This window comes from Crinia signifera, chromosome 2, assembly GCF_055691185.1.
Source record: "Crinia signifera chromosome 2, ASM5569118v1, whole genome shotgun sequence".
NCBI classification, from domain to species: Eukaryota; Metazoa; Chordata; class Amphibia; order Anura; family Myobatrachidae; genus Crinia; species Crinia signifera.
This window is the reverse complement of record NC_139218.1, coordinates 163,517,195-163,539,334: the sequence shown is the minus strand read 5'-3', so window position 1 is coordinate 163,539,334 and position 22,140 is coordinate 163,517,195. Positions and strand designations below refer to the sequence as shown.

At 44.8% G+C, this 22,140-nt stretch overlaps 1 protein-coding gene across 1 annotated transcript in view; it reads left to right on the top strand.

Annotated features, from left to right (window-relative positions):
- SARS1 (seryl-tRNA synthetase 1) overlaps positions 1-22,140 on the top strand; it is a 97,163-nt gene that overhangs the window by 34,385 nt on the left and 40,638 nt on the right. The window contains exons 4-5 of the mRNA XM_083173158.1: positions 5,203-5,361; positions 19,137-19,280. Coding sequence (XP_083029284.1) covers positions 5,203-5,361; positions 19,137-19,280 — 303 coding nt within the window. The remainder of the gene's footprint in view (positions 1-5,202; positions 5,362-19,136; positions 19,281-22,140) is intronic.

Here is a 22,140-nt window from a genome sequence, read left to right as displayed (position 1 = left end):
AGGGAGAATTTTAAGCAGTGCCTGCTTTACAGACCCTCTACATAGGGAGGTAATCCTGCCAACAGTCTCTTCCTATTAGGAGACACCGACAACCTGGTTTAATGATAAAACATGAGGACAATAAATTTCCTACACTAGCACCAAACAGTCATTGTTTCCCTAGCGCTACATAGACAGGACACGTGTTTCGCTACAAATTGCTTCTTCAAGCTGACCACCACCCCATTGTATGCAGGAACCCAGACAGTTCGTCTCTGCATCTCATCAAACTCTCTATCATCCTGATTGAACTGCCTGGGTTATGAATAGACAGGGCTGGGTATAACAAGGGGAGTGAGCTGTACTGGGGGAAGAGATCAGCACAGGAGGTGCAGAGAGAGAGAGTTAGACTTCTGACATACAGAAGCGGACTAGGCATTGCGGTGCCGTCAGTGTGGACATTTCAGGGCGCTGTGTGAGCTGGTATCCCAAGCCAGGGGACTCAGAAATACTGCCAGCTTGTGTAGCAAAGGAACGTAAGCACCGATAATCATATACTACTGTGGGGACTTGGTAAGTAAGATACCTTCCTGGCTGGTAATTGTAACTGTTGTAGTGCACTGTGTATGTGTGTGTGTGTGTGTATATGTATATATATATATATATATATATATATATATATATATATATATATATATATATATATATATATATATATATATATATATATATATATATATATTATATTATATTAAACCATAAAGGGCTTTTGCCATGTTACTAAACTGTTTACCTGAGTGATCAGAGAATCCATGTCTTCACAAGGGGTATAGCTGGTAGAACTAAAATCAGCATCAGTTCAGAAGTAGGTGTCAAAATTGTCGAGGAGACTGAAGATGAAGTAGAGGAAGGGAAGAACAGGACAGTAGCACAGGTGAGGTAAAGAGGTAGGGTGAGGAAGGAGGACCCTACTCATAAGAGTTAACATACTAAAAATAGGTGGGTGGACGAACGAAAAACAATAGGATAAGTAGGAACGGAGGCAGGATAGGAGGATCAAAAGAGGTTAGGAGGAGGGATAGGCTAGTCGAAAAAAGTGGGTTTTGAGGGAGCGCTTGAAGGAGGTAAGGGAATCAAAGCCTGATGGGTGGCGGGAGGTTGTTCCAGTGCAGGGGGGCAGCGTGAGAGAAGTCTTGGACACGGGAGTGGGAGGAGGTGATTAGGTGAGAGGTCAGCGATGGAGCGAAGAGGACGGGAGGGAGTGTGGCTAGAGATCAGTGAAGAGAGGTAAGGAGCGGTGGAGGAGGAGAGAGCCTTGTAGGTGGTGGTGAGGAGTTTAAAGAGAACTCAGAAAGGAATGGGGAGTCAGTGAAGAGATAGACAGAGGGGGGAGGCGGAGGTAGTGCGGCGGGAGAGGAAGATGAGCCTAGCAGCAGCGTTAAGAATGGATTGGAGAGGTGCGAGGCGGGTGAGAGGTAGCCCAGAGGGAAGGATGTTGCAGTAGTCAAGGCGGGAGATGACGAGAGTGAATGAGAATTTTGGTTGCGTCAGTGTAGAGGAATGGTCTGATGCGTGAGATGTTGCGTAGGTGAAAGCTGCAAGACTGTGAGAGCACGAATGTGGGGGGTGAAAGAGGGAGGAGTCAATGATGACACCGAGGCAACGCGTTTGGTCGGTGGACGTGATCTCGGTTTCACCAATGCTGTTGGAGATAGTGGGATGGAAGATTAGAAGTTCAGTTTTAGCCATGTTTAGTTTGGAGACCTTGGACAGGAGTGATGGGGATAAGTCGGGGGAGGAGAGATAGATTAGGGTATCATCAGCATAAAGTTGGTAATGAAAACCATAGGAGCTGATGAGGGTGCCCAGAGAGGTGGTAGACAAGCTTTTGAAGCTTTTGCTTCGAGCGGGCTTGCTAGTGTGTGTGTGTGTGTGTGTACAGTGGGCAAAAAAGTATTTGGACAGACACTGATTGTGGAAGTTGACCCACTTACAAAGATGAGGTCTGTAATTTCCATCATACAGTAGGTACACTTCAACTGTGAGAGACAGAATGTGGGGGGAGAAGGGGGGAACAGTAAATCACATTGTATGATTTGTAAACCATTTATTAGTATAATCTTGCAGGAAATAAATATGTGGACACCTACCAACCAGAACGATTTCTGGCTCTCCTAGATCTGTTGTTAATCTTTAAGAATCTCTTTTATCCTCCACTTGTTACCTGTATTCATGACACCTGTTTGTTTGAACTGGTTATCTGTATAAAAGACACCTGTCCACACCCTCAAACAGTCAGACTGCAACCTCTCCACCATGGCCAAGATCGGAGAGCAGTCTAGGGACACCAGGGACGAAATTGTAGAGCTGCACAAGGCTGGGGTGAGCTACTCAACAATATGCAAGCAGTTTGGTGGGAAAAGATCAACTTTTGGTGCAATTATTAAGAAATACAAGATCACTGACAATCTCCCTCGACCTGGGGCTCCATGAAAGATCTCACTATGTGGGGTATAAGTGATCTGGAGAACGGTGAGGAATCGGCCCACAACTACACAGAGGAAACTGGTGAATGACCTCCAGAGCGCTGGGACCACAGTCACAAAAGGTTACCATGAGTAACACACTACGTCATCATGGATTAAAATCCTGCAGCTCCCGAAAAGTTCCGCTGCTTAGCCAGCACATGTCCAGGCCCATCTAAAGTTTGCCAGTGACCATCTGGATGATCCAGAGGAGGATTGGGAAAATGTGGTCAGATAAGAACAAAATAGAACTTTTTGGTATGAACTCCACTCGCCATGTTTGGAGGGAGAAGAATGATGAGTAGCATCCCAAAAAAACACCATACCCACTGTGAACCATGGGGGTGGAAACATGCTTTGTGGCTGCCTTTCTGCAAAGAGGACAGGATGACTGATCTGTATTAGGGAGAGGATGAATGAGGCAATGTATCATGAGATTTTGCCCCAAACCTCCCTTCTCTCAGTAAGCGCATGGAACATGAAATGTTGCTGGGTCTTCCAGCATGACCATGACCCCAAACACAGTGACCTGGCAACTAATGCCCCTTTCAGACCGCACTTAAAAACCGGTATTTTGCCGATTTTTTTTTAACCGTTTTAAAACTGTAATCTGTGCGGTCTGAAAGGTGCAGGACCACTTTACCGTTTTACAAAAGCCGATTTTGTAAAACTGTTAAAATGGAGGGTCCTACCCGTTTCAGACCCGGTATTTTGGCATCAAAATCGGGTCTGAAACGGTATTTAGGACCCAGTCAATGAGCAGGGTCCAAAATTCAGCGCAGTGACTATTGAATGAGCGCTCATTAAATATTCAGCCGCCCCCCCCCCCACAATGTGTTAAGAAACACCCCCCCCCCCCCCGTGCAGCCGGTACCTCCGTAATTGCGGATCCCGGCAGTGCAGTATGGTCTGAAGCACTCATGAAAAAAAGTGACTTTCGGAAAATGGCTGCCCCCATACGAAAGACAGTTTTTTTTAAAAACCGGTTTTCCTATGGGGCAGCCATTTTCTGAAAGACACTTTTTTTCATAAGTGCACCCGCCCATACTGCTGTGCCGGGATCCGCAATTACTGAGGTACCGGCTGCACAGGGGGGGGGTGGGGGGGCACTGTAGTTAGTTGGGACAGTACAGGGCACATCACTGCAGCAGCAGAGCACTGCAGTCAGTTGTGACAGTACACTGTAGTTAGTTGGGACAGTACATGGCAAATATGGCTGGCTTTTGACCCTGTTTTTGGAAAGTTTCCAAAAACGGGTCTGCCAGTGTCTAAAAACCGCACTTAAACGGTAATATACAGTTTAAGAGATGCGGTGTGAAAGGGGTTTTACCTGGCAGACCCGTTTTTGGAAACTTTTTCAAATACAGGGTCAAAGCCAGTTTTGCGGTCTGAAAGCAGCATAAGGAGTGGCTCCGTAAAATGCATTACAAGGTCATGGAGTGGCCTAGCCAGTCTCCAGACCTCAAACTAATTGAAATCTGTGGAAGGTGTTAAAGGTCCGTGTTTACCGGCAACAGCCCCAAAATTTATCAGATCTAGAGAAGATCTGCATGGAAGAGTAGGCCAAAATCCTTGTGTGCAAACCTGGTCAAAAAACGTTTAATTTCTGTAATTGCCAACCAAGGTTATGTAAAGTTTTGAGTTTAATGTTTTAATGGGGTATTCAGTCCCACCAGTAACAGTCCGAATTGTCGAGCATTTGTTTTTCTCATTCTGCTTGACATGAAAATTTAGCTTGACAAGTCGAGTTCTCCCCTATTGTTGATGACCACAAGAAGTTCAAAGAGGAAAGTGGCAATTGTGTCGGAGATAGGCTCCATTTTTGTAGCCCATGATATGAAAGTAGATATCTTGTTAAAAACGCAATTTCTCCTATTAAAACAGTTTCCAAATCAGCAGACTGCACAATGCTGGTATCTCCCGGAAGTCTCCGTACAGGAGTGAGAGCTCTGAGGTAAACCGAGTGCATTGTGGGAGAAGTAAACAAACAAATGGCAACAACAAACATTGAATCCTTTGTAATTCTGCCCCAGCATGGATACAAGGGACCTCAACATAGGTGTTTGGTCAAACCAGAAGTAGACAAGTAGCCTTGATAAAGGGGATACTTTGGTCCCCGAAACACTGGCTGCAGCATGTAACCTTACATGAAAAAACTTGTATTCAACAAATAAGTCTTTGAGTGCCGCTGCTTCCTTGCCTAACATGTATGTATGTATGTATGTATGTATGTATGTATGTAGAGTATCCCTTATCCAAATATCAGTTATCCAAATTATTCCGAAAACCATACATTCCAGAAAGTGATTTTTTTTTTTTTTTGCTGAAAGCATACTGGGGACATCTGTAACCGCACTACTGAGGACCTGATATGTAACTGGCACTAAATATGTGCAAGAAAATGATTGTTTGGCATTTAAATTCAGTATCTGAGAGAGTACACAAACTGTTTCATGTTTTGAAACCTTGTTTTATGCACAGATAAATGTTTGTGTGTATTTCATGTGTTTTATACAACATAAATGCAATATACCTCAAGATACATCTTTGAAATATAAAAATATTCTGAAATACGGAATAATCTGTTTATCCACAATTCTTCTGGTCCCGGGCATTTTGGGTAAGGAATACTCAACCTGTATAATTTTTTTGTTTGCTTTTAAATTACTTGTGGGCTCTTTTTTTTTTCCCAATGCAGACCTTATCCGTAAAACAAATAAAGAGACTTCGGATCCTAGTAGATGAGAAAATTGCAGAAACTGAAGCAGAACGTTTGCGTTTAGAGAGCGAGAGATTTGAAAGCCTGCGTGAAATCGGAAACCTGCTTCATCCATCTGTGCCAATCAGTAATGATGAGGTAATATTTCTGAGCCTGATCTGCAGTATATAACCTAAATTAGGATAAGAGGATGTTGATACTCATAGTTAAATCAATATATATGACTCCATTTGGAGGAAACTGGTAACCTTTGGGTGTACAAGGCGCACTTCTAAAACTAAACTTTTTGTTTGTCGATAGTCCTCTTCTCTATTGCCCTCCAATGCCTTGCTCTTCTGTTTTGCTTTCGGGTGGGGAACTCTAATGTCGTCTTTTTTTATTTTACATGTGTAATTAAACTTACCAGTGGGATCTTACAGCCTGGGCAAGCTGGTACTTGTGTTTGCCTTGCTGTAATAGCAAATTCCCCTGTAAAGCCAATATTCTGTTTTTCACGGATTAGTCCAGGAGTCTGGTTCTTTGAAATACTGAGCAGAATTTATAACCAAGCGCAGGAAGCCAAATAGTAGTCCTCGCTGCCGTCTAGAAGGGATACTCAACTCTCTTGTAAAACAGAAAAAACACACACAAAGTAGACGGCGCTGATGGACACACTATAATCTCAAATTTGAGTAAAAATAAATATGTATTTATTATGACAATTTTTATACACTAAAAAAGAACACCGGCCGGTGAGACCAAATCAAACAAAAAGTTACATATACGAAACACTCAAATTAAATGCAGAGTTAACTGTTCTCAGACGGCTCTACTTTTAATCTGAGCACCAATCACTTAATAGATAAATTTAGACAAAATTATTTAAGGTTTAACATGAAAAAATATATATGATGAATTAACAAACTGTGAGTTATAATTGGAAATAAAATAGAAAAAGAAAATAATAAGAAAAGAAAAAAATAAGAAAAATGTTGAAGATAATATTGAGTATGTTAGTGGCTATAACGGAACAACAACCGTATGTTAGAACCATGTGCTCCCACAGGGGGGGTTGTTATTGAAGTATATTAGTTATTTTGGTACTTTTTCCTAGCATGGCGCCCATCGCATGGCATCGTGTACCTTATTTAGTGGTGTGCGATGCGATGCTTGTGCAATTAAATATCGCATGCCAGCAAATGGGATGCGATGCGATTTTTAACTGTACAAGCACCCATGCCATGAGATGTGATGGGTGCTTACAATGAGATGTAACCCCCAGTATCCACACCATCCTGAAGCGTGGCGTGCGGCGGCGGTACGCGTCCTCCATCCTTTTCATACCCCCACTATCCACATCGGCGTTGAGTTGATTTTAGATAGTGAGGCGAGCGGACGCAGAATCCGAGCCCGAAGCTCGCCACACTTCGGGCTCGCTGCGCTTGCCACACTATCTAGAATTAACTACACGCCGACGTGGATAGTGGGGGTATGAAAACGTCGGAGGACGCGTACCGCCGCCCCTCGTGGGGCTCGCCACGCTTCAGGATGGCGTGGATACTGGGGGTTACATCTCATTGTAAGCACCCATCGCATCTCATGGCATGGGTGCTTGTACAATTTAAAATTGAATTAAATCACATCCAATGCCGCAATATTCCAGGGAGATGCGATGCGATGAGATTTTTAGGAGCCCATACGATGAAAATCGTGGGTGCCGTTCTAGGAAACAAGTACCGTTATTTTAATTGCCAGTTAATGTCACTGATATTAGCATGTTCTATCTCCCCTAAAGTGAAAAAGAAAAACAAACACAGAAAACTAAAGGTGGGTGTAAGAATTAAAAATTGAAAATGTAGCTGGAGGAAGAGACCACCATTTGTTATAAATAAAATTACAATAAATGACAATCTAGACTGCGCTTAGAGCAGCTATCAAGTAGAAATACCAAAATAGGGGGTCACCAAACCCTCTAAAACAAATATACAAGAAAAACAAATAGGTATTCCTCTCAAAACAGCGCTCTTACCACCTCTATCCCAAAAAATGGGGAGGGTTTAAAGTTCAAAGTTCTTAGTTCTCTGTTCTTTTCGGGGTTCCTTCACACATGGATAACATATAAAAAATTAGAGAAAAGAGAACACAATAGTATAGCAAGTCTTGACAAGTAATTCCAGAGCAAAGTCCCAGTCTACAGGGCGTGAAAAGATTACTTCTTATGGGGTCACCGTAGTGTTGAGCTCTTTAAATTTTGCTTACACTCGCTTAAGACGCCACCATACACATAAAGGTATCTTTCACTGCCTTCTCGTTCCCCCGGCCTTCTTCTTCTGTATTTCCTCTCAGTTGTAGTTAGTGAAATATAAATGGGGAGGGATACTGTCAGGGTATAATACAGGGTTGCCGACCCTCTCGGAATTTGCGGGAGTCTCCCGAAAATCGGGTCCTTCCTTCCGGCCCCCGGAAGGGTGGGCAACCCTCCCGGAATTAGGGGTACCCCCACTGAGCCCCCCCGATCGCGGCATTTATATGCCGCAATCCGCGGGTCTCAGGGGAGGGGGCGGAGCTAAAATGGCACAATCTTGTCGTTTTAGCCCCGCCCCTCCATGGACATCAGTTATTTCGGCTATTTGCCGTAATGGGGGCGGAGCTTAATGATGTCACTGTTAAGCCCCGCCCCCAAAACGCTGCAGGATTTTTTGAAAGTCGGCAACCCTGGTATAATATTTCAAAGAAGGTAAACTTCCACACCTAGCCTGGCTAATGCTGCTATGGGATGTGAAAATATGATTTTTAAGGATCACCCTTGTGTTATATAAGCCGAATCTGCTTACAGTGTGCTTACATTAAATAAAGCACCACCATACACCTAATGGTATCTTTTGTAAATTTTCACCACATATGGTCAAGATGGGTGCTCACGTTTATGCTTACTTGCAATCTCTGCGAATCCTCATATAGCGGTTTCTTTAATGGTCCTTGCTCTCAAAAAAGGAGAGATGCTTCCAAATATTCCACAAACTCAATTTATTTAAAAAACAGAACAATAAAAAGGTAAAACATTGAAGTTGGTAAACGGGCCACACATGGGGCAAAGGCGACCGGAACACACTCACCCCAGGTAGGTCCTGATCAATGTGATTACCCAATTAAAAAAGCCACCAACGCGTTTAGACTATTTTTCTTTCTCAAGGTGTACCTTGCATCTCTTCTAGTCTTCATTTTATACCTAATGGGAGAAGGGACGTCCCATCAGGTGAGTGTCCGTCTCCTCAAAGTGGAAGTATAAATAAAAAGCCCTTTTCCAATGTACAGACATAAAGTAAACATAATACAACTTAAGCCTGAAAATCCCCAAGATGGTAGAGAAGGTATTTACTCACAAGTTAATCGGAGCCGAGTTGACACGTACGCTCCATCCAAATGGAACGCAAACCTAGTTGTTACCACTTCCTTATACCGCGTTCCCAACTGTGGAACGTTCTGCTTGTTTAGAAGGGTATAAAGGGATATACGTCCTTCCTTTCACATAAATATACACATTAATCAACAATAACTAAAAGATATTTAAAATACTCATAGAAACCATTTCATCTCGAAATCGAGAATCAACCCTCCTGGATGTAGGGTGCCAAAATTAAAAATACTGCGCAGTTCTGTTTGGGCCAGTACTACTTCTATATTGTTTTTCCTCCATGTACCATTCTGCAAATTTATCTCTATCGCAGGGCTAAGAATATTAAAAATAATTTGGTGAGCAGTGCACTCAACCAACCCGAAAAAAAGGGAATTATAAAAACTGAGGTGTTTCACAGATGCGGCACATGCATCATGTGATCAGTCAAAAATAATTAAAGTCACTGCATCCAAAACTGGGAAAGAGTTTACCATTAGACAGTCTATCACCTGCCATAGTAAAAATATTATCTATTTATTGCAGTGTTCCTGTAATAAGCAATATATAGGGCGAACATCTAGACGGTTAAAAAAGAGAATGGCAGAGCACAGGCAAAACATTAAAAAAGGATTGGTCACCCATAATGTATCTGCACACTTCAAGGAATGCCATGATAGTGACCCAAAACACCTTGTTTTATTTTGAATCGGTTAATGGTACATGGAGGAAAAACAATATAGAAGAAGTACTGGCCCAAACAGAAATGCGCAGTATTTTTAATTTTGGCACCCTACATCCAGGAGGGTTGAATCTTGATTTCGAGATGAAATGGTTTCTATGAGTATTTTAAATATCTTTTAGTTATTGTTGATTAATGTGTATATTTATGTGAAAGGAAGGACGTATATCCCTTTATACCCCTATGTGTTCTAAACAAGCAGAACTTTCCACAGTTGGGAACGCGGAATAAGGAAGTGGTAACCACTATGTTTGCGTTCCATTTGGATGGAGCGCACGTGTCATAACGTCCCATATGCCGGAAGTCGTCATAGTCCGGCGAGACCAGGGCGGAAGTGCATGCGTTCCATAGGAATGGAACGCAAACCACCGGAGACCGTCTGAACTCGGCTCCGATTAACTTGTGACAAAGGGTACCTTCTCCCCTACCATCTTGGGGATTTTCAGGCTTAAGTTGTATTATGTTTACTTTGTCTGTACCCTGGAAAAGGGCTTTTTATTTATACTTCCGCTTTGAGGAGATGGACACTCCCCTGATGGGACGTCCCTTCTCCCATTAGTATAAAATGAGGACTAGAAGAGATGCAAGGTACACCTTGAGAAAGACAAATAGTCGAAACGCGTTGGTGGCTTTTTTAATTGGGTAATCACATTGATCAGGACCTACCTGGGGTGAGTGTGTTCCGGTCGCCTTTGCCCCATGTGTGGCCTGTTTACCAACTTCAATGTTTTACCTTTTTATTGTTCCGTTTTTTTTAATAAATTGAGTTTGTGGAATATTTGGAAGCATCTCTCCTTTTTTGAGAGCAAGGACCATTAAAGAAACCGCGATATGAGAATTCGCAGAGATTGCAAGTAAGCATAAACGTGAGCACCCATCTTGGCCATATGTGGTAAAAATTTACAAAAGATACGATTATGTGTATGGTGGTGCTTTATTTAATGTAAGCAGATTTGGCTTATAGAACACAATGGTGATCCTTAAAAATCATATTTTCACATCCCATAGCAGCATTAGCCAGGCTAGGTGTGGAAGTTTACCTTCTTTGAAATATTATACCCTGGCACTATCCCTCCCCATTTATATTTCACTAACTACATCTGAGAGGAAATACAGAAGAAGAAGGCCGGGGGAACGAGAAGGCAGTGAAAGATACCTTTATGTGTATGGTGGCGTCTTACTTTATGTAAGCGAGTGTAAGCAAAAATTAAACAGCTCAACACTACGGTGACCCCATAAGAAGTAATCTTTTCACGCCCTGTAGTGGAGCACACTGGGACTTTGCTCTGGAATTACTTGTCAAGACTTGCTATACTATTGTGTTCTCTTTTCTCTAATTTTTTATATGTTATCCATGTGGGAAGGAACCCCGAAAAGAACAGAGAACTAAGAACTTTGAATTTGTTATAAATAACATTGCAGACCTAAAGAGTCATTTAATCCCTTTGGGAATGTGTGTGCGTATACATGTGGTAGCAATTATATATTCTAAGCTCCACTGGGGCAGGGACTGATGTGAATGTTCAACTATTCTCTGTAAAGCACTGCAGAATATGTGTGCGCTATATAAGAAACTGTTAATAAATAAATAATACATTTGGGGAAATGTAGATCCAGTTGCTTTCCACCTGTTGAAGCAATTTGTGTACTGAATTCCCTGTGCGGGAATCTGACTGATGACATCTGCGGCTCCCGCTACGTACTGTCCAAGCGAGTGGCTTCTGGACGCCTTGGGCTGGCCCCCACACAGGTGATTAAGATCTTTAAACTATCAACATATGGTTGGGGTATAAATATTTGTTTGTTCTCAAATTTTTTGCATCTTGTGCTGTCCCTGACTACGGGGCTGTGTCCCCGAAACAGGATGTAGGAATGCAATAAAGGACTTTTAATTCCATTTATATAGACTGGTGAGTGCCGTCTTTTTCCTTTTTCCTTCATCCACTAGGTGTCACTGGAGTAACACTGGGGAATAGAAGGCGACCACAGGGAGCATGGGCACTTTTACTTCCCCTCTTAGATTGTGCCACGAAGGGAGCAGGTCACACTTTGGCTCTCTCCTGGGCATTTTGTAGTTAGGTAGGCAAAGCAGCAAGAACTGCCTTGAGGACAGGCAGATAGTTGCTGCTACTATCTGTCTACGATGTGGGAGCTGCCTGAGGGAGCCGGCTGCTGCTACGGTTTGAGCCCGGCTCCTTGGCTGCAGAGACCACCGTCTCTGGAGATGCAACGGGCACTGCTCACCAAGGCGTGTGCCACGATCCTCCCCAGCCTCACCACTAATGGCCAGCACTGCAGCATTGTGACTATACCCTGCCTCGCTGTTAGCAGTGGAGGTCAGGACATGAAACAGCGGTGATATCAGAGGTTTTAAAAAAATCTGGTGCCCTTGGAGACGGAGCTGCTGGGCGGAGGATGAAGTTACCACGTGGTGCTCCCAGGGCCCCGATTTATCCCCAGCAGTATCAGCGTGTCTCTGGGGGCCATTTTCAAACACAACTTGGCGCCTTCTGACACGCTGCTGGAGGCTCCATATTGCGGCTGTATGCTCCTGCAAGGCTACAGTTTAGCGATCCATCCCCTCCGGGTGACCGTCCTGCTACAAGCTCTATCCAGCCTGTGACTTACAGTTGGGGGTTTAGAGCTGGGTGAAGACAGTTGGGCTGTATGCAAAAATGGCTATAGCACTGTTTATGCCCTGTGGCAGCTCCTTTCTTTTCACTGTCTCTCCTATCCAGTGTTTCTACCTGGCATAACTATACCTACTCCTTATTGTATAGATGCAATGCTAAATTTATACAAGCTTTTGAGGGCATGTTACTTGTGATATGTGCACAGTAACCCCCCTCTGGTACAGTCCCCTGTGGATACCCCTGCTTGGGCAGCTTATTCTCTGAGCTTACACTTCTCAGAAGGACAGAGAGATCTCAGAAAAGCCTCTGCTGTGGAAGTCTAAGTAGAGCTTTGGCTCCAGGACCAGCCAAATGCTTTCAGCCATTCACTTCTAAAACACTAACTCAGCTCACTGAAGGTATGTGATACTGCTTCCCAGAGGAATATATCTCTGCACTCAGGCACCCTCTGCTGGCAGAGACTGGTTACTGCCTCTCCTGCCCCCTTTTTTTTATTACAGGAAAATACACTTGTGTCCTCAGATTATTAGTCAGTGTGGACATGCAGTTTGAGGGGGGAGACCTTGCAGGTCATACAGAGTAGGGATGGCCATCGACCATCATCGAAATCATTGATGGTTCATGGCGATGTTGAATACTTTTGCCATTGATGGGGAGAACCAGATGGTTTCCCTCCATCGATGGAATAGCAAAACAATGTTTTTTTTTTTTTAAGTGCCGCGACAAGGAGCATAGCTCCACCTCTGACACCAGCGAAGCCACGCCTCCTGTGTTTTGATTGGCCCACAGGCCAATCAATCAAATACAATGAATGTAAAAATATCGATGGTCATCCATTGCATAGTTAAGCACTATTGATGGCCAGTTGCAGAATTGCCATTGATGGCAACGGTATACTTCGCACGGACGCTAGATCCAGCTGCGGTGGGGGTTGGCACCCTGTCGGCTTTCTGGCCTTACCAGTTTGTCTACCGCTTTTACCCTTTCCTGTTGTTGCCCTGTGTGCTTCTACGCATATGGAGGGAGAAGTCAGGATCAGGGCCGGTGCTAGGGTGTTCGGCGCCCCCCTGCAAACTATAAATTTGCGCCCTCCCATACTTTATAAAGAGACAGCGTGTGCTGAAAAAAGGTTGCCCTAGTAGTAGTGTCTCATACGTATATGAGGTGATTCTAATTGACTTGTTAAGCTGCCCTTTTTAGATTGATTACACAGCCTGACAGACTGGATGCGTTGAGACATACTTGCCTACTTTTGAAAACTAGTTTTAAGGATATTTTAAATGCTCGAAAAATGTGTTGTGCTGCGGAGAGGGTTGTCATGCTCCGCCCAGTGGGCGTGTCTAACCTCACTTGTGGGCGTACCTATCGCCACTAAGGGGTGTGTCCTGCAGTGGCAGAAGAAAACTGTTGCTGACTGCACTGCACTAAACATTTGAAAGAAAACGTTTCTGCCTCTGTATGTGTTTGTCTGTGAGAGAGATAGAAAAATGAGAGAGTGTTCTGAGTGTGTGAGAGACAGAGGTGGGAGAGAGTTTGTGAGAGAGACAAAGTAAAGGAGAGAAATACACACAGGGAGTGTGTGTGAGAGATAGAAGCAGACTGTGTGTGTGACAGAAAGAGTGTTGAGAGAGAGATATGGATAGACTGTGGGAGAAATTTACTAAGCTGTGTACTTCACATAAGATCTTGGGCCAGATTCTCTAAGCTACAAAAGTGATAAAATGGAGAGTGATAAACAGCCAGCCAATCAGCTCCTGGCTGACATTTTTCAAACACAGTCTGTGACATGGCAGGTAGGAGCTGATTGGCTGGCTGTTTATCCCTCTACATTTAATCACTTTTGAAGCATAGAGAATCTAGCCCCTTGTCTACTAACTTTTAGAGGGTGCTAATAGCAGCATCACATTTCAAATACACGTCTTAGTAAATTTCCCCCTGTATGTTTTAGAGAGGGGGAGGGAGACTGTGGACCTAATTCAGATCTGATTGCAGCACAAATTTGTTTGTAAAATACAAAACCATGTGCACTGCAGGTGGGGCAGATGTAACATGTGCAGAGAGAGTTATATTTGGGTGGGGTGTGTTGAAACTGAAATCTAAATTGCAGTGTAAAAATAATGCAGCCAGTATTTACCCTGCACAGAAACAAAATAACTCACACAAATCTAACTCTCTCTCTCTATATATATTTATTACATCTGCCCCACCACTGCAGGTTTTGCCCATTTTCCAAAAAATTTGTACTGCGATCAGATTTGAATAAAGGCGTGTGTGTGTGTGTGTGTGTGTGTGTGTGTGTGTGTGTGAGAGAGTGCGAGCCAGGGAGAAAGTGTGAGAGGGAGTGATAGAGGACGGGATGTATTAATATACATCGCCACCCGGCCCCCGCGATACCAGTGCATATGTACTAACATATGCGGCTGGCATTGTGGTCTCCCCCCCCCCCCCCCCTGTAGCCAGAAGGACGTCCGGGTGCTGTACTAGGGGGAGGAAGGCCTTATCTTCCTGGTCCATGAGGACCTGGACTAAGGTAAGCCAGAGGGAGGGGGAGAGGGGGGTCGGCGGGTTTGCGGCGGAGGCGTCAGGCGGCGAAAAGAAGCCCATAGGCTTCTATAAGGTATCACCACCCAAAGGCGATATCCTACTATGTGGTATCGTGACGGCGGGGTTTTAATACATAGAAAAATGCGGTAAAACAGGGGTTTTACCACATTTTCCCTTTAGTACATCCCGCCCAGAGTCTGAGACAGAGGGAGAGAGTGGATGTGAGGGAGAGAGTGAGTATGAGAGGGAGAAAGTCTTGAGAGAGGAAGTGCAAGATTAGGGGAGAGTGTGTGTCTCACATACACTCCCTCACAAGGAGTGTGTGTGTGTGTGTGATAGAGAGAGGGGGGAGAGTCTGAGAGTTAGAGGAGAGAGTGTGAAAGAGAGTGTGAGAGGGATAGAGGAAAATCTAAGAGTGAGAGTGTTGGTGTGAAAGAGAGGGAAACAGTGGGTGTGAGAGAGCATTAGAGGAGAGTGTGTGAGAGAGAGTGTGGGAGTGAGATAGAGGGAGAGTGTGAGAGGGATAGTGGAGAATCTGAGTGTGAGAAAGAGAGTTAGACCAGGGAGGAACCTAGACAGCTGCTGTATGCAGTAAGACGGCTGCTCACCTTGGAGGGACCAGTCTCACCGTGCACACACCAATAACCAGGGAGGATCCAGGAGACCTTTGCTGCACCAATTTGAATTCTTTAGCTGATTTATTTTTTTTACACCTAAATAAAATTAGAAATGTGGCACAGTTGGCAGAGCTGGCTTGAGGAGGGAAGCTCATGGGCATGGAACCCCCACTCTGAGAGGTCCCCACCTGTTGCTGCAGTTTGAGGAACTGCTACAGGCACAGTGCCAGAGTAAGGGTACGCCTTCCAGGCACGGCCACCACTACCCCTTACTCTGCAGTGGGCGGCCTCTTTCTATTCGGCCGGGGCAGTGGGGGCTCTGGAACATCCAGATGACCTATATTCGCAATGGCAGTGGGGGAATCAGGTAGAATTATGTAGGTTTCTCGGCAGCTGTAGACTCTGGGAATTGCCTGGGAATTTCTCCGCAGGATGCAAGAGTATCCCTCCCCCCATATTACAGCCAGTACACACTGCCATTACATAAAACACATCCCCCATATTACACCCCATATACACACCACTATGATACATTACACACATCCGCCCCCATATTACATTCACTACTCACATTATTATATTAAATTATACACATCCCCCCAGCCAGTTGAGCACACACATCAATGTATTATATTACACACAGAGCACCCCCCACACATTATATACAGCCCCAAGCACACACATCACTGTACTTTGTAAAGCGCAACGGAATATGCTGCGCTATATAAGAAACTGCTAATAAATAAATAAATATTACATTAGAGCCCCCACCTCCCTCACACACATTATATACAGCCCCCAGTACACACATAACTGTATTACATTACAGAGCCCCCTTCCCCTGCACACATATTATATACAGCCCCCAGAACACACATCACTTTATTACATTACAGAGTCGCCCCTCCCCCACACATGATTATATGCATACATACAAACATACATACATAATATACAGCCCCCACATATCACTATTGTATTACACCCAATCACACAAATTTATATACAGCCCCTGACTCCCCGAGTATTCACAGCACTCACGGTACCGCAGCAAGAAGTGCTGCAGAGCAATTGCTGGCCTCATGGAGCTCAGTCAGTGGTGGGCGGGGCTAGCTTCCAGGAAGTAGCAGCAGAGCCCTGGCTGACAGCTCTCTGCTCTCCCGATGTACAGGCACAAACAAAGCACAGAGACTGACTTCCTGTCAGCAGCAGCTCGGGCTACATCACAGGCTCAGTGGGCCACCCACAACCCCGCAGTGGTGATGTATTCCCTGTGGGTAGATGTAGAGGAGGACAGACCAGGCGCTGCCCGCTCTTCATGCTGCCACAGCCTGTCATAGCCAGACAGGCGCAGGCTGCGGCAGCCAGCAGCAGCAGCAGTCCTGTCCAGCATTGTAGGAGAGCAGAGCGCCTATCCAGCACTGCGCCTCCCTGCTTTGCAGGACTTGCTGAGTGGGTAGCGCCGGCCCTGGTCAGGATTCTCATGATTACTCTGGACTGTCCTCGCCGGTCTTGGGTACACCAATCTGACAGCTCTGTTGATAGACGAGCCGTGGCCTCTGCCTCTTCAAGATTACCTTTTCAGCCAGGAACCTGTCGTCTTTCCAGACGGATCCGATACGTAATCCCGGCGGTCGGGATCCCAGCGGTCGGAATCCCGACACTGGAATCCCGACCACCGAAATCCCGACATGGGGGGGACGTGGATCGCCCCCCCCCTTGCGGGCTCGCTGCGCTCGGCACGCTATTTTATTCTCCCTCTATGGGTGTCGTGGACACCCACGGAGGGAGAAAGTTTCGGGATTTTGGCGGTCGGGATTCCAGTGTCGGGATTCTGAACGCCGGGATCCCGACCGCCGGCAAATTGACCGCATCCCTTCCAGACATAAGGCATCTTCGTTAAAACTGCTGGGAGGTGCAGCTTGAGGCGTGCGGGACTGTCTACTGCGGTTATCCCTACTAGGCTGCGACCAAAAAGTCGACTACCACAATCTGGCAAGCTTATGTGTCTTGGTGCAAGGGGCGTGGTGTCTCCACTACTCCCTTTAAGACCACACGCCTTCTTTTGTTTTTGCACGCTGGTCTTGCTTTCTGTGTTGCGTCTTGGATCTGGAGGATTCAGGTCTTGGCGCTTTCAAAAGAAGTTGGCTCGGTTACCAAAGGTGCTCATTGTTTTCCTGGGGGGAGTTGTGGTTGCAACCCCATTTTCGTCAGAGACGGCCCGTGTGAATTGGATTTGGTATTCGGATTTTTGCAATCCTCAGTTTTTGAGCCTGTTTACAGTTTTTTTACATTGTAAACGTGCTCTTGCTGTCCTTGACTTCGGACAGGCATGTCTCTGATTTAGGGGCTCTGTCCTGTTGGTCCCTATTTTCTGTTTTTTCAGACGGACCATGTGGAGCTCCGTTCCAGCCTCTCTTCTGCCTATGATCGATTTGGTTTTACATATCTCTTGGCCAATTGGGGATTTTTGGATTACGCACCTGACGCAAGGTCTCTGTATGGAGTCTTAGCTCTTTTTCTGTTGTTCAGACAGCCTCCGTCAAAGTCTGATGTTTTGCGATCATGTATGATCTTGTAAGGCGTGACTGGCCAGTGTCTAAGCAGACTTTGGCCAGATGGATTCATCTTGCCATCCGGCGGTCTTGTGTCGCTGATGCTCAACCTCCTCCAGTTTCCAGCTCAGTACATTCAACGCGCTCTTAAGGGAACCTTGTGGGCGGCTGCCTGAGGAGTTTTCTATTCAGCAGCTCTATAGAGCTGCCTCCTGATCGGGTCATCAATCCTTTGTACAGTTCTACTGGATTGATATCTTTGCGGCACCAGCAACTCAGTTGGCTGTTCTGTGTTATGGGGGTCTCAGCGCTCTCTCGCCTATGTTGGAAGCTCTGGGACGTCCCCAGTGTAACTCCAGTGACACCTAGTGGATGAAGGAGAAACAGGGATTTTGTACTTACCATAAAGCCTTTTCTCCGAGTCCAGGCGGTGTTTACCTGTTCACTGGACTCTGAATATAAGCCGCCCAGCGATCATTTCTGAATCCGGCCCCAAGAATATAAATGTACTGAAAAAAATGGCCCTTCCTCCCACCCTTGGAATTCCAACCCAGCCCATTAGCCCGGGTTAGACGACTATCTTTAGCAGGACGCTATGGAAAGCTTTTCACCCCATCAGGGCCAGCAATGATGTGAGAGCACGCATCAGCATTCATCGCATACACATTGGCCGGCTTTCGAGCTGTAAACAGCTCAAACAAAAAAAACTGCGCTGCTTTCAGCTCAGTCGCCCAGTGTGTATGAGCATTTAGTCAGGAAATGTTAAAATGTCATAATTGCCATTTTAGCTCTGCCCCCTCAAGGAGATTTGTGAATATTTGCAGTCCTGGGGGCCGGGCTTGATGATATCAGGATCAAGCACAGCCCCACCCCCCACCCAAATTGCTGCTGAAAGTTTTCTCTCTGGTCTTCTCCCGGAGAGAAGACTAGAAAAGTAGGCAACCCTGTCCTTTTGTACGTACAGCCCCTTGCAGTGTAGATGGTGCAGTTGTAGGGGGTTTGGGCCAATGCTTGTCAAACAGAACTAAAGATGCCTAATCATGCATCCTTGCCACAGTCACGTTAAAAAGCACTTTTAACATGAAATTTCTTTTTGTGCAACATTTTACGTTAAAATGCATCTCATAGTAGTACGTTTTAGGATGCTATTTTGATGAATGTAGGAACTGTTCAGGTATAACCTAAAAGAGAAAAATATTTTTGGGAAGGCATATGGTATTTTTCTGTGTCTTTGTTTTGGGTTTTTTGCTTTAGATTTCATGTTTGTTTTCAAAACAAATTTCAATCCAGACTCTGTTTTGGCTATACCAGTAAATCAAAAAGGTGTATAACTGAAATCTCTGTCAGAAGGATAAATTGGAATGTATAGTCAAACTAAATATTATTTCATGTCTTTTGCTGTTTCTTGTATTAAGTGGGAGTTCACTTTTGCCTTCATTTAATGTTTAGGACAATGATAATAAAGTTGAACGCACATGGGGAGACTGTGGTGAACGTAAAAAATACTCCCATGTTGACCTTGTGGTCATGGTGGATGGCTTTGAAGGGGAGAAAGGTGCAGTAGTAGCTGGCAGCAGGGGATACTTTCTGAAGGTGAGTGTTTTGTCGTCTTATTTTTTTGGGTTTAATAAGTAATACATAGTTTTTAAAAGAAGAAAACACAATTTAATATATTTGGTTAAACAATATCCGTACAGAAATATGTGCTTAAACTTTGAGCAATGAGTCTATGGGGGGTATTCAATGCTGCAGCGAGCGGCCGGCGAGGGGGTTAAACAGCGAGGATTGCAGAAAACCAGCGATCCTCGCTGTTTAACCCCCGCGCCGGCCACTCGCTCTATTCAACGTTCTGGGGAAATCCTCGCTGTCACAGGACGGCAAGAATTCCCCAAAACAGCGAGACCCGTGGCTACTGCAGAAAACTCGCAGTTTTTAGCCGCGAGTCTCGCTGCTTCTGGAGCCGCATCCGCCAATTCTCCCTCGCTCAAAAAACGGAGCGAGGGGGAATTGGCGTATGCGGAGGGTGTGTTGAATGCTGTCAGGGTGAGTGGTGACAGCGAGCAGGGAGACCTGCTCGCTGTCACCACTCGCAAACAGCATTGAATATCTGCCTATAACTAAGATTAGGGGAGTGCATTGATAAGGTGCAGTATCCAAAAGTTGAAATTGACGTGCAACTAAGCCAAGTTGTTTTTCTGCCACTTTTATCGAATACTATACATGTCTCATTAAAGATGGATATGTTTTTTCTGAAATTACATAGAGTATGTGGTACTGTATTGGACATGTTTAACAAGTAATGGTCATTGTTAATGTTAAACAAAAACTGAAATGGTTTACCCTCCCATTACTGGAAGATGGAAGTACTGTATGTGTAGAAAGAGGGGTGGGGTATGATAAAAAAAAGAAAAGAAAAACAGTGTTAAGCCCTTCATTGTTTTTTTTTTTTTTAGGTAGCGCTCCCCACTGTGCGAGTTTTTTTAGGGGGGAGCGATCCCTAAAAAAAACCACCACTCTGTCTCCCGGGATCTGGCAGCAGAGTTCAGCGATCAACTTAGTGGCACTGCCAAGCGCCAACAGCGGCAATCCCGAGCCAAGCCGGGCACTGAAGCATAGCATGGAAAATTCGGGTGTGGTACAACAGTCGGGATCCTGAAAGTCATTAGCCCGACGTCTGGATCCCGACTGCCCGGACTCAGACAGCATGGTGAGCACAACAAAGCCCCTTGCGGGCTCGCCACGCTGCGGGCACGGTTTAGAGAACGTATGAATAGACGACCAAGGTGATGCTTCACAAATGTCCTTTAAGGAAACCTGAGTCTTCCTAGGCCAAGAAGTCTCCACAGCTCTGGTTGAGTGTGCATTGATTAACACCTGAACCTCTGGACCCTTATACTTTTATATGAATATAAACCGGTCTCTAATCTATCTAGAGATGGTCTTTTTTGAGGGAACACAACCTTCTTCTTTTTTTTTTGTGATCAGAAATAAAATGTTTTGATGTTCTAATGTCACTAAATTTTATAGCGAAGTTAAGAAAGAAAAACTAAAAGATATTTATCAAACGATATGGTGAGAATAGAACTGGAAAGAAAAGAAGTGTAAGGGTAAGAGGAAAGGGAAGGGAAGTTCCACCCGACTGGCCTCGATGAACTGGGCGGGGCGATGGGAAAGGAAACATCCCAACAGAAACGGAATACCTATTGGAAGGCTGGGGGAATATTAAAATGACTAGTCCAGGGATCCCAGACCTTAATACATTTTTTGGAGGAGCCTTTCAGGATGCTAGTGATATGCTCCATAGAATGGATATGCCAGATCTTAGCTATAATTTCATCCAAAGATGGAATTGTTGAAGATTTCCAGTGTCCTGCTATGGCAGTTCTGGCCGCTAGTACCATATGACTAAACAGTTTATTTTGAGCACGGGTTGCATCTGGGATATCCATAGAAAGGTGAAAGTGGCTCGCCTTAAAGGGGATCTTAATGGATATTATTGAACTGGCTAAAGCTGTCAAATCCTGCCACAAGGGAACCAGAGTCATGCAACTCCACCAGATATGCAAGAACGTGCCATCCGAATTCCCACATCTACAGCATATTTGGGAGACCTCAGGTTTCATTTTGTTGAGTCTAGTTGGGACATAATACTTTCTATAGAGTAGTTTATAGGCATTCTCTTTTAGCCTTACACAAATCGAGCTGGAGGCCACGTTGGAATAAATATCAGACCAGTCTTCATCATCCAACGTTTCCCCCAAGTCAGATCCCAAGCTTTTTCAAAAGAGACTCTAATATTAGAAAGCTGGGGGAATAAAGAGAGGTATAAAGTTGATATTAGACCCCTTGTGGAGGCTCTGTGGAAAACCAGATGTTCTAGTGGAGTGAGAGGTCTATCAGATAATTGAGCATTAGCTGAGGAGTGAAAGTGTCTCAATTGGAGAAACTGGAAGAAACATTTGTGAGGGATGGGGTATTTAGTTTGTATCTCTGCAAATGTAGGAAAAGAGGGGGAATGAGAAATAGCGTTTAGAAAAATAATCCCATTTTTCCACCAGTTGCTAAAGGACTTGGGAGAGCATCCCGGACGAAAATCAGGATTATCATATAAGGGAATTAGGGGGCTAGGAAGGGACAAGAGTTTAAATAATTTAATGGACGTATCCCATATGTCTAGGGAGTGTGATATTAAAGGATGAGCTTTGGAAAACTTAGGGCGAATAGATCTGGGGAGCCACAAAAGAGAAGAAACAGTTAAGTGTAAGAGTCTGCAACTCTTTTCCCACCCACACCCTCTCCGAGATAGGCCTGTTCCAGAGGACGTGTTGCGCTAGTCCTGCTGCAAAATAATATAATTTAAAATTCGGGACCCCCAGTCCTCCGCTAGAAGAACGTCTCTGGATTCCCCACAACTATCTTTAACATCCTTAGCGGCCCTAATCCCTGACTTAAA